This window comes from Delphinus delphis, chromosome 13 (assembly GCF_949987515.2).
Source record: "Delphinus delphis chromosome 13, mDelDel1.2, whole genome shotgun sequence".
NCBI lineage: Eukaryota > Metazoa > Chordata > Mammalia > Artiodactyla > Delphinidae > Delphinus > Delphinus delphis.
Window position 1 is genome coordinate 27,671,231 of NC_082695.1, and position 12,301 is coordinate 27,683,531.

The 12,301-nt window shown below is 46.0% G+C and overlaps 1 protein-coding gene across 1 annotated transcript in view; it reads right to left on the reverse strand.

Annotated features, from left to right (window-relative positions):
* LOC132436114 (centrosomal protein of 192 kDa) overlaps positions 1-12,301 on the reverse strand; it is a 119,213-nt gene that overhangs the window by 13,087 nt on the left and 93,825 nt on the right. Inside the window, exons 41-46 of the mRNA XM_069541344.1 lie at positions 9,992-10,167; positions 9,255-9,378; positions 7,716-7,821; positions 7,072-7,279; positions 4,781-4,860; positions 3,620-3,715 (exon numbers count right to left, since the gene is read on the reverse strand). Of these exons, the coding sequence (XP_069397445.1) occupies positions 3,620-3,715; positions 4,781-4,860; positions 7,072-7,279; positions 7,716-7,821; positions 9,255-9,378; positions 9,992-10,167 (790 nt within the window). The remainder of the gene's footprint in view (positions 1-3,619; positions 3,716-4,780; positions 4,861-7,071; positions 7,280-7,715; positions 7,822-9,254; positions 9,379-9,991; positions 10,168-12,301) is intronic.

Here is a 12,301-nt window from a genome sequence, read left to right on the forward strand (position 1 = left end):
ATTAAAAAATTCTAGAGTACAAGACCTAAATGAGGAAGGTCTGACACCCCCCAAAATACAATGCAGACTTCCATGGAAATGCTTATGGGACCCACTGCTGGCCAAGTGGTGAAGGACTAAGGCCTCACACCTCACTGACTGCAGGGGACGAGAGGGTCCACAGGAAGGAAGGGGTGGGTGTGGGAGCAGAGGCAGAGGAGCCAGGATGCTGTGCCCACCAGAGCAGCTCTTACCCTAACTCACTTCAGAACATCACCCCGACCACACAGCTCCAAGTCAAACACACGAAATCTTTGTGTGCAGCATGTCAAAGGTCAACAATGAGGAAGTTGAAGTATTTTAAAACAGTACTTTATAAATTTTACCAGCGTTAAGAGCTTTTTAATTAAATGTTTAGTGTTAAAAATACTGATTCCTAGTTAGGGTAACAATAAATCAGTATCTTTGAGTCTGGACTTAACATTAAAATGCTTCATTGACCTAATTTCTGTGGACACGGAATCTAAGAAACAACTGGGCCTGCAGGCTGGGAGCACAGAGGCAGGAGCTACCGGGGTGGGGGACATGGATGACAGGGCAATGGGAGGATTCAGAAAGGATGGATACAACCATGCCCTGAATGGTGCAAGCACACAACCATCTGGAGCCACTGGAACCACAGCACCACACTTCCTACAAACCCCACTTACACTTCCTCTAACACCAATGAATAAAAAACAGAGGAGGGAAAACCCACTACTACTGCATGTTCTACAACAAGCCCTAACATGCCTTAGGCTCATTTAGTCTCATCTCACACTGACCAACGTTTCACACAATTATGGTGTCTCAGTCATAACGAACTAATTGTTTTTTCCTTCTGGATCAGTACTCTATACAACCACAATTGTGCTCTTTGGTAATACTTCCCTAAAGGGTCCCAGAGGGATGTGCTGTGCACATAAATTAAGTATCCAGACCTAGAGTGCATTTGAGAGATGTGATCTGACAATGTGGTGAGCAGCGACTTCAGTCCAGGATACACAGTGACGCACAAAACAAAAACCAGAGACCTCACGGAGGTTACATTTCCATGTCAACTATTATAAGAGGAGAAATTCCTGGGAGACAATCTAGTCCTCATTTTTCTTTTTTTTTTTACAGCTTTGTTCACATACCACATAATTCACCCATTTTAGGTGTAGTCAGTGGTTTTTAGTGTATCTCCAGAACTGTGCAACCATGCCCACAATCTAATTTAAAATACTCACAACAATCCCAAAAGAAATCCCATGCCATGAGCAGTTGCCCACCATTCTCCACCCTCACTCCCAGCCCCAGCAACCACTAATCTACTTTCTGCCTCTACAGATTTACCATTTTAGATATTTCCCATAAATTGAACCTTACAATATCTGGCCTTTTGTGGTTTCACTTGGCATGTTCATCCACGTGATAGCATGTTATTAGTACTTCATTCCTTTTATTGACAAATAAAATTTCATTGTATGGACACACCACATTTTGCTTATCAGTCGATAGACACTTGGGTTATTTCTACCTTTTTGAGCTATTGTAAACAAGGCTGCTATGAACATTTGTGTACAAGTTTGAACACTGGTTTTGAATTTTTTTGAGTATTTATCCAGAAGTGTGATTGTTGGACCATATGGTAACTCTACCTTTAACTTACTGAGGAACTGTCAAACTGGTTTCACTGTGGCTGCACCCTTTTCCATTCCCACCAGCAGTGTATGAGGGTTCCAATTTCCCCACATCCTTGTCAACACTTGATATTACTATTATTATTATTTTAAAATCACAGTCATCCTAGTGAGTATGAAGTGATCTCACTGTGGTTTTGATTTGCATTTCCCCAATGACTAGTGATTCTAAGCATCTTTTCATGTCTTCACTGCCACTGGTATATCTTCTTTGGAAAAATGTCTATTCAGAGTTTCTGCCCATTTTTTAAACTGGGTATTTGTCTTTATATTATTGAGTTGTTGCACTCTGGATACAAGTACTTTGATGCACTCTGGATACACTTGATGCACTCTGGATACAAGTACTTTGTCAAATACATGATTTGTAAATGTTTTCTCCCATACTCTGGGTTTTCTTTTCACACTCTTAATCGTGTCCTTTGATGCACAAAGTTTTACACTTTGATAATTCATCTATTTTTCCTTTTGTTACTTGAGCTTTATTGGTGTTACATCTAACAAACCGATGCTTAACCCAAAGTGGTGAAGATCAACAGTTACCTTCTAGCAGTTTTACAGCTTTAGCTCTTACACGTAGGTCTATGGTCCACTTCAAGTTAATTTTTATATATAGTGTGAGATAAGCGTTGAATTTAATTCTTTTGCACATGGATATCCAGCTGTCCCAGCACCACTGTTGAAAAACATTCTTTCCCTGTTGAATTGTCCCTTATTGAAAAATCAGCTGACCATAAATATGAGGATTTATTTTGGGACTTTCACATCTACATCACATATTTTATAGGTCTATCTTTATGTCAATACCACACTGTTTTGATTACCGTAGCTTTGTAGGTTTTGAAAATGGGAAGTGTGAAACCTCCAACTTTATCCTTTTCCAAGATTGTTTTGGTTATTCTGGGTCCCTTGCACACCCACATGAATTTTAGGACCAGCCTGTCAATCTCTTAAAAACAAGCTGGGATTTTCATTGGGACCTGTAGATGAGTTTAGGGAGCACTGCTGTTTTAATACCATCAGGTCTTCTGATCCATGCACAGCTCACGACTTTCCTGCTGGGGCTTCTCTGCACCTTCCTTTCAGATGCAGAACTTCTGCTGAGCAACGTGTGCTCCCTGCTCAGCTGCTTGTGGTCTGGGAAGTGAAATAAACTACGCTGGTAGAACTCTGTGTCTTTACAAGAAAGTCAGAAACCCTCTGGAAACCTGTTACACAGACCCAGTGAAGCACACAGAGTTTGTGACTCTGTCATTGCTCAAAAATTCTCTCATGGTCAGTTGCAAGCTCACAACTATGTTCTAATAAACCTTATTACAAGTTTGAATCTCTGAGGAACTGGACCCATATCAAGTAAATGCTATAGTTTAAATGAGTTTTGGCTATCAGAATGAAAAAGGAAAAGTGTATTACTGAGGCCACGTGAACAACTAGCATCCCTGCGAGATACATGAAGGGGCCAGGTCAGGGCTACAAACAAAACAGAACTTACCAGGGCAGTGGTACTAAAGGGACCTGTCACACTTGCCCCTGAAGACACACTGTTGACCCCACATGAACACTGAGTGGTCTGCAACACTGGTAGAGTTTTCTGACTACAGCTGGTGAACAAAACCACTGTCTAGATCAACGCTACCAGAAGCGTGTTCTAAGCACTGGCAACCTGAGGCCACTTGAAGTGCTTACACCAGAATGTAAACCAACCGCACCACCAAGCACGGTGTTTTGTTTCATACAAGATGTCCCGCTGAAGAAGCAGAGCGCTGACCTGTGCTGCAGCTGCTCCTGCAGCAGCCTGGCTGTGAGCAGCACTGGTCCAGGTGGAGTGAACTCTTCTGGGTGGAAACAATGAGGCACTCCTGGCCAGCCAACACTGTGTTCTTACCAGACGGCTGTGAAAAGGTGTCAGAACTCACCTTCTGGACTCCATGGCTTTCCAGTACACCAGAAATAGGAGAACATCTGAATGCTGCATAGGTAGCTCTAAAAACATCTCCACTTTCATCAACTCCCTACAAAGACACCGTTTAAACAATCAAATAAAAAAACAAAAAAGTAAGTGGATCTATTCCACTGACACCATTGCCTTCACGGTCATTGAGGTCAAACCAGCCTGTTTCATGGTGGGCCAGGAGCACCCTGGGCTTGGCTCACACCAGGCCTCACCTGACGCAGACCCTCATCCCACCACTGGCGGCAGTGCTCTGTAGGAGAGGAGGCTGCTCCCGCATCGGAGGACTGCCATTTCCTCAAAGACCCTGAAGACCCTGCTAAGCATGTGCTTCATTTTTTGTCAGTGGGCCCAGCACTATCTTTTTTTTTTTTGCGGTACATGGGCCTCTCACTGCTGTGGCATCTCCCGTTGCGGAGCACAGCCTCCAGATGCGCAGATCCAGCGGCCATGGCTCACGGGTCCAGCCGCTCCGCAGCATGTGGGATCCTCCCAGACCGGGGTACGAACCCGCGTCCCCTGCATCGGCAGGCGGACTCTCAACCACTGCACCACCAGGGAAGCCCCCAGCACTATCTTTTACACATGTCTTGTTAACATTATGGCTCATAACCACGATGGTCAAACCAAGAAAAGGGCAGAGCGGCCACATCACACGTGACCACACACTTGGCTCGGGTGCTGCCCAGTGGCGGACACCACTTGCAGGGCACACAGGCTAAGATTCACTGGCAAGGAAGGTTCAATCCCGTCTCTGCACTCGCTCCCACTAGGTGAAAACACACAGCAGCACTTGGAACTCAGGATAGAAAAGCACACACACAATGCCCTGGTATAAAACTTATATATATTTTTCAAAATAGTTATTTCAGATAAAAAGCAGAGTTGCAGGAGAGAGCATGAAACAGAGCAAGCACGTATTTTCACATACATTCTCTAACTTGACTCTCAAAACCACCTTGTGAACACAACTGGGCAGGTTAGCCCCACTTACAAACATAATTAAGTAAATGAAGCAGGGGAACAAAAACCAGTAATCTCAACATATGCTCATAATTCAGATTTTGAAACATCCTGCATAAAGTTAAACATTAAAATGAGTATATCTGAGGCAATTATTACTGACCTTGACGTAAGGTGGGGCTAAGGATGACAGGTGCCACCTCACTTCTGTGTCACCGTGATTCTCAAGTTCCAGGTAACTTCCTAAAAGGAACACATTTAACAACTCAAACTCTTTGAGGGGTAAATAAACAAGCAGATTCGTGGGATAATTTGTGGAAAATACTGTGTTGACCTCATCACAGGGAAAAAATACACTTAGATCCCTTGGAGTCCAACAGGAATAACATTATTTTCTAACGAAGTCCTGTCAGACAGATGCCCTATCTTGTATTTAATGGAAGTGCAATGCAAAAAGCTACTGAAGAACTACAGCAGGGTCTTCACCATGCATGAACCCCTGGTGCTGCACAGGTTAAGAGGCTGCACGGGGTCAGAGTGCGGGCAGAGCCTGGCCCATGTCACTGCGGCCCTCGGCCGAGATGCCGCACAGGGTGACCTGCATGCATCAGGCCTGGTGATGGCCAAGGGAGGAAAGTCAGCGGGCAGATGTGGGGTTTATTCTGAAGACAGACTGCAAAGGACGTGCTGACGGACGGGACAGGTGAACAGAAGGGAAGAGACATCAACTGTAGGGATTTGGCTCAACCAAGTGCACAAGCAGTGGTGCCACTGCTAACATGGGAAAGGCTGGAGAAGCAGGTTTCGTGGATGTGTGGGGTGCACATCTGGGGCTCAGGGCGAGCAGAGAGAAGGAACGGGATGCAGGCGTTAGGAGCCGGAAGAGGAGGAGGGAGCAGCACAGGCTCAGGAGGGGCCCTGAGGCAAGGTGAGCCCCGAGAGCTGCTCCAAGGGGGAAGGAGTGGCTGCCAGTGCTAAGGTCAAACTGACACAGACACACAAAAGATGCCCTGGATTTGGCAAAATCAAGCTTTCTAGTGACCTTGATGGGAGCAAGTTCAGGGCCTGGTTGGTGGCAGCAGAAGCGAGGGTGGGAGCACAACCCTGGCAGGAAGGGGCCAGGGAGGAGGGCAGCCGCAGCAAGGCGAGGGGCCGAGGGCACCCTGTCCATGAGTGACGGCACGCATGCTGCGTCCTGACGGAGACGCTTTGGCAAAGAGGAAGAAATGCTGACAAGGGGGTAGGAGGGCCCGAGGAAGCCCTGCCTGAGATGGCAGGAGCAGGTGGGCCCAGGTTCCCAGCGCAAGAGTCACCTGGGATGATCTCTAGATTTTCAACCATGTGTGAGGCAAAGGCAAGAGCCGGAAAGAGCAGGAGCAGGGAGGAGGGGGCAGCAGGGGCTGCGGCAGAGAAGCCTCAGCTGCTGGGGGCGGGGGCAAGCAGGGAGGAGGGCTGCAAGGGCCGCTGGGGAAGCCTGTGCCCAAGTTGCGCGGCACTCAGGGGCAGAGACAGGGCCGGGGAGACAGTCAGGTTTAACCAGGGCTGGGATTCTGCCAGACGGGAATGCAGAGGGTGAGGGGCACAAGGCAGTCACGAGTGTTTGTGAGGGGTTACAGGGACAGAGCACAGAAGTCGAGGAGGGATAGGGGAGAAGTGCGTTGTGGGTGGGGCGATGGGCAGGGGAAAGGCCTGGAGGTCTGAATGTGGTCAGGCAACTGCTGACCCCTGGAGTAAGTGAGCTGGGAAGAGCCAGAGGGGGTGATGGGCAGAAGTGACAGGCTTGAAACTGAGTGAAAACACGGTACAGATCCTGGTGCCGATGAGATCCAGGAGGGACCCTGAGGGCAGGAGACTGACCTGCAGTGGAAGACAGCCCGCGAGAGTTGAGGAGCTGGGGGGCCAGGCAAGAGGTGGCCCCAAACCCTATCTAAGTTGTCCGTGTGCAATCCTAGACCCCGAGGCCGCAGGGAGAGTGCCCACAGGACAGAAAGCACTACTCCAGCCCAAGGAAGCTCAGAGGTGCTTCACACACCGCGTCACCATCCCCAGGCCCTGGGTGGTGGGTGTTAATCACAGCTGGGGAGGCTGGGCAAGTTTGGAGCCTGTAGTCGAAGAGTAACTGACAGAGCCAGGCTCCACCCACCTTCCTCTCCTCTTCAGCCACTAACTTAGTAGCAACTCTGGTCAAAGACCTAGTGAGAGTCGGGGAGGGATGGTTCTGATAAGAAAATCTAAGCCTCCTGGAACAGAGAGTTATTAAAGGCCTAAATTCAACACGGTACAATTTTTAAGCATCTGCAAATCCAGCTCATAACTGAAAAGATTTCCAGTGACTAATTGATTTTCTCTTGAAGTAGCGGGAAATCTGCACCTATCACAAACTACAGTTAACTAAGAGCGTTAGATCCAACGTACTAGCAGAAGTCTGAATTACGTAACCTTGTGATACAATACCTGAAGTCTCGCCAGGTTCTGTTGTAGGAAAAGTAACAGTCTTATTCCTTATCTCAACTCTTGTGGAAGGTGGTTTTGTCACTGGTTTTACCAGATGATTAACTGAAGGCTCTGTTTCTGGGGAAAGGATTCTAAATGGGCTGGAGGTCAAACAAGTGAAAAGTTCTTCTTGGGTCAAGTCTTCTCGAATTTGAACCTTCACAATTTTCTGAAATGACCCAAACAAAGGGATAAGATGCAAGTGAAGCTGTTGTTTTTTTTTTAAAAAAAATTCCCATTTTTAAATTATGGTAGAGAAAAGTAATGCCAAACAAATGAAACACTGGTGAATTTAAAGTCCATTCAGATCCCAAAGTAGCTCTTCGACTTTATCCTTTCTCCCAACTCCCCTCTTTTTTCCAAAGCAAAATCTTCAAGTTAATGATGGCTTCCAGGCCCCACTCTCCACTGCTGCCCACCCAGGACACTTGTTCAGCTCACTAGTGGAAAAACTCTGCACTAACTACTCTATTTAATTAAGTCTATTTGGGCTGAAAGGACACCTCAATTCGATTTCTGAAATGTTAAGTGCTATCAGTAAGGATTACAAAACTTAAACTGCAAAAAAAGAGAAATGTTGATCAAAAAAAAGTTTAAAAAATTACCTTCTGTCCATTGTCACAGTGTATATAGATCAAGCCACTCCATGGGAACATTGAATGTTTTGTGGATAAGGAGGAATTAGGACTCACAAGAATTTGTAGGTTGCTCCTTGAAAGAAGAATTGAACACTGAGAACCAAGAATACCCTGTACTGGAACAGCAGTAACCACAAGAGTTACAAACACTGTCCTGTCAGTCACCAACTATTTCCTCACTGCTCAGAAAGAGCAGAGAACAGAGGTAAGCTACCAGGCGCATCTGATTTGGCCTCAACCCCAACCCAGTGGCTGACAAAAAGCTGAGTGGTGTGAACCCAAGAACCTAAGGGCAAAGCTCATATGAAAATGGACCACATCACTGAAATGCCATCTAAACAGCAATTCAAGTTAAACATTTCTGGAGCAAAAGACCAGTAACACAAAGGCTCTGAGCCGCCAATGATAAAGAACGAGCCGTCACGGTCACACAGCGTAACTGGAAGGGAAGAGAGGGTGGGAAAGGGGGTCGGTCAGGTTTTCTGTGCTCACTGTTCTCTTCAAGAGCTATGGGATGTCAAAGACGTAAATGTGGACGATGTAACTGGATTTGTGACTTAAGAGAAACCACCAGTTATAAAGAGAGGTCAGTACCCACGTCCAAAATGGCCAAGATGACCTCCCACTGCTAAAAGCTCAAGGTGCAGGGTGATGGACAAGTCTCTGAATAACCTGTCCAGTCGTCTCCCAGCTTTTCACCCATTAACAGACAAACATTTAATTGACTGCTTTGGTCCTAGGAACCTTTCTCTGGAGTGTCCCCAACCATACCTTAACCCGGTCTTGGTCAAATCAACTCTCCTGAAACGCATATGCCATCATTTTGCAAAAGCAAATAAACTTCATGTTGCTCTTGTGCAAAGTTGCTATTCCCAAATGTGAAGCAACTTTCAGATGTGCGTATTCTGTGCCAACCCAGACACAGTCCCTGAGAAGCTGCAGAGCTGAGGCTATATCCCAATAATTAAGCTGCACAGAGAGGGCAGTTGCTCATCACCATCTGGCCCCCAAAGACTTCTTTTTACCTTAAAATATCCTTTGTAGAAAACGGCAAACTAGATTATGGCTCAGACATATCAGAAGCCAGGAATCTGTGTCTGTAAAATGTCCTTAGAGAAAACCAGCAGAATAAGCTGCTAGACCCAAGGTGACAAAGGCAAGACCACCGGAGCTTTGGAGACCAGTACCCTCATCATGTGCACAGCCACATCCCTGTGCTGTAATTCTGTAGGCAGAGCTACATCAGCAACTCTCCCCCGCCTCACACGTCTCTCCACCCTGTTAGGCTGATACCGTAAACTGGCTGTGGACATGGTCTCCACCCGCTAAGAAGCATGAGTCTTGAACTCACTGTGGTCCCACAGAACCATGCATGGTGCTCTTTACAGAGTCAGCACACTGCAAAATTCTACTGAATAAATTAAAATGGCCTATTATTTGATCCTTAAAAAGTCACCATGCTAAAGCATCTAAATAACACCCAGGGGAAAGGGAGGTCATACTTACTCTGGTGCGATAAACCCATGTTGTGGTGTCACTGTAAGACAGTGTGCTGGCCAGTACAGCTCAAATTTCAGTAACCTAACAGAATTGTTTAAAATCTGGAAACGTCCAGTTTTTGCCATATCACCTATGACAGCAGATAAATAAAATGTTACTTACATTTAGCATTTGTGAAAAAGATGAAGGGTAATAAATAGTAAAAATAAATCCTAAATAAAAACACTACCATACTAACTCATTTTGTTTTCCCAACTGCCCAATTACAGAAATTTCAAATTCCTGGTAAAGCAAGACCTTCATTTACTCTTGGAAACTACAAAGACACTGAACAAAGTTTAGTAGTGAACAAAGAAGAAAAAGGAAATCTGGTAATTGTTACTCCCTGTCTTGGGCACAGACATAGGTACTAGATTTGTTCCTACTCTGGACCAAGGGTATCAACGTTAAGGGTAAAAGAGGCCAAGTGCCAACTGCATTCTCAGTGGGGGATGGGGGCGTGGGGGGCAGGAATCAAGACCCCCGGATGGGCAGCTCTGCCACACAGGAGCTTGGCCTGGGGTCCGAGGCCTCGTGTCAGGATGACACTCTGGCTGGGTCTGTAGCAGGCAGGGGAGGCCTGGGCAAGCCACCAGCCACATCTGCATGGAGCCCAGGTCTGTCCTACGAGAGCCCTGAGGACAGAGCAAGTACAGCCCGGGCCCCAGAGGGACTTTCTGTCCTGTCATTGGGGGCATACTCACAAGAAGGGGCGACTAAAATCAAGTGTTCAGGCTGGACAGCCCACACTTCTTCCGAGGCCGATTTATCTTGAGGTGGGCGAACAGCTTGTGAAAGAAGTGGAGACCCCTGAGGACCTTTCACTGGTAAAACATCCAAAGAAATGTTACCACCATGTGTCCCACAACTGCCAGATTCACTAGAGAGAGAGAGAGAAAAGAAATTTAAAATGATAAAGCAGACTGTGTCACATTTTTATATTAATTATTCATAAATCTGAAAACATAAAAATAAAAGTGCATTATATATTTTTCAGTGAATAAGAATCCTTCACATTGGGGTTTTCTTAAAGAAGTGTATAAAAAGTAAAGTACAGTATAGGTTAAATGTTACTAATCTTTAATTAGAATCTGCAATGATTTGTTTCCTGCCTTGACTTCTGCTGCCATCTGAGGTCTCTTAAAAGATTTACTAGAGGGACTTCCCTGGTGGTCCAGTGGCTAAGACTCCGTGCTCCCAGTGCAGGGGGCCCGGGTTCGATCCCTGGTCAGGGAACTAGATCCCTCATGCCACAACTAAAGATCCGGCGTGCCATAACTAAGACACAGCACAGCCAAATAAATAAATGTTTTTTAAAGAAGATTTACTAGAAAACTACCCAGGGCTTCCCTGGTGGCACAGTCGTTAAGGATCCACTTGCTAATGCAGGGGACACAGGTTCGAGTCCTGGTCCGGGAAGATCCCACATGCCTCGGAGCAACTAAGCCCATGCGCCACAACTAGTGAGCCTGGGCTTTAGAGCCCGTGAGCCACAACTACTGAGCCCACGTGCCACAACTACTGAAGCCCGCGCGCCTAGAGCCTGTGCTCTGCAACAAGAGAAGCCACTGCAAATGAGAAGCCCGCGCACCGCAACAAACAGTAGCCCCTGCTCGCCGCAACTAGAGAGAAGCCCGCGCGCAGCAACAAAGACCCAACACAGCCAAAAAATAAATAAAAAGAATTTCCTTCCTTAAAAAAAAAAACAAAAATAACCTACCCAATATTAAGAATTTAAGAAAAACAACAAAACTCTTCAAGTATCTATAACTGAATAATGATAACTGGCTTTACAACGCTAACACCAAAAAACTTTAAAACAAAATCTTCTTGGCAAAAAACTACAGTTAAGAAATGCTAATAAAGTTTAGGAAGTTTTTTTTTACTAAGTGTTGAAATTGGGTTTTCTAATAAGCCTTAGATTACTAAAAAATTGTAATTCAACTAAATTTTGTAATCACGTGAACACATGACAACTGAAGTTCACTGGTGCGGTGACCAAGTTCACCTACCACACAGCAGGGCTACACCTGGACTCCAGTCAACACTTGGCGGACAGAGAGAAATCCCTCTCTTCACCGCTAATTCACTGCCCTCTGACCACCCCCCTTTGCAATCAGACCTATACCGCCCCAGAGAAACAAAGGGGGCACCAGCCAAACATCAGAAAACAATTTAAAAAACAAAGTTGATTACTGTTTGTTTAGCTTCCTAAGAACAAGTTCCTCACAACTGAAGTAACTGTCAAGGTAATTTTTTTTTTTTTTTTTTTTTTTTTTTTTGCGGTATGCGGGCCTCTCACTGTTGTGGCCTCTCCCGTTGCGGAGCACAGGCTCCGGACGCGCAGGCTCAGCGGCCACGGCTCACGGGCCCAGCCGCTCCGTGGCATGTGGGATCCTCCCGGACCAGGGCTCAAACCGGTGTCCCCTGCATTGGCAGGAGGACTCTCAACCACTGCGCCACCAGGGAAGCCCTCAAGGTAATTTTTAATACATGTTAATACTATCTTTAACTATCTTAGAAAAAAAATTAACACGAACAGCATAAGGATTAAAGAAACCAAGTTGGCGTGAGTCAGAGGCACTAGGGTGATGGTGATGGGGGGAGTCAGCCCTCAAGTGGTGCCACTAAGACTTGCTGGTGTGAGCTGGCAACACTGGGCCCAGGGAGACAGACCATGTGAAGACAAGATTGGCTGAAAACAGGGAGACTGAGTAAAACGTAAACATATTGAAAATAATGGGGCCAGGCTTCTCAGTACTGGAGAAAAAAGGTACAATTATGGGAAGGAGGAAAGGAATCCATGTGTTATGTTAGATTAGAATTGGAGGTATCAGTGTAAACTCAAGATTTTAACACATTTATAAACAGAAGTAGATATAAATTGCACATGGATTTGTATATAAACTCATATATTTCCTAGCTCTGTCCACTGAGCGGGCCTAGAAGCAAGGACACCTCAATAGCAATGAGCACGTTGCTGCCCGTGTCCTCGTGTCCAGGCTGGACAGGCA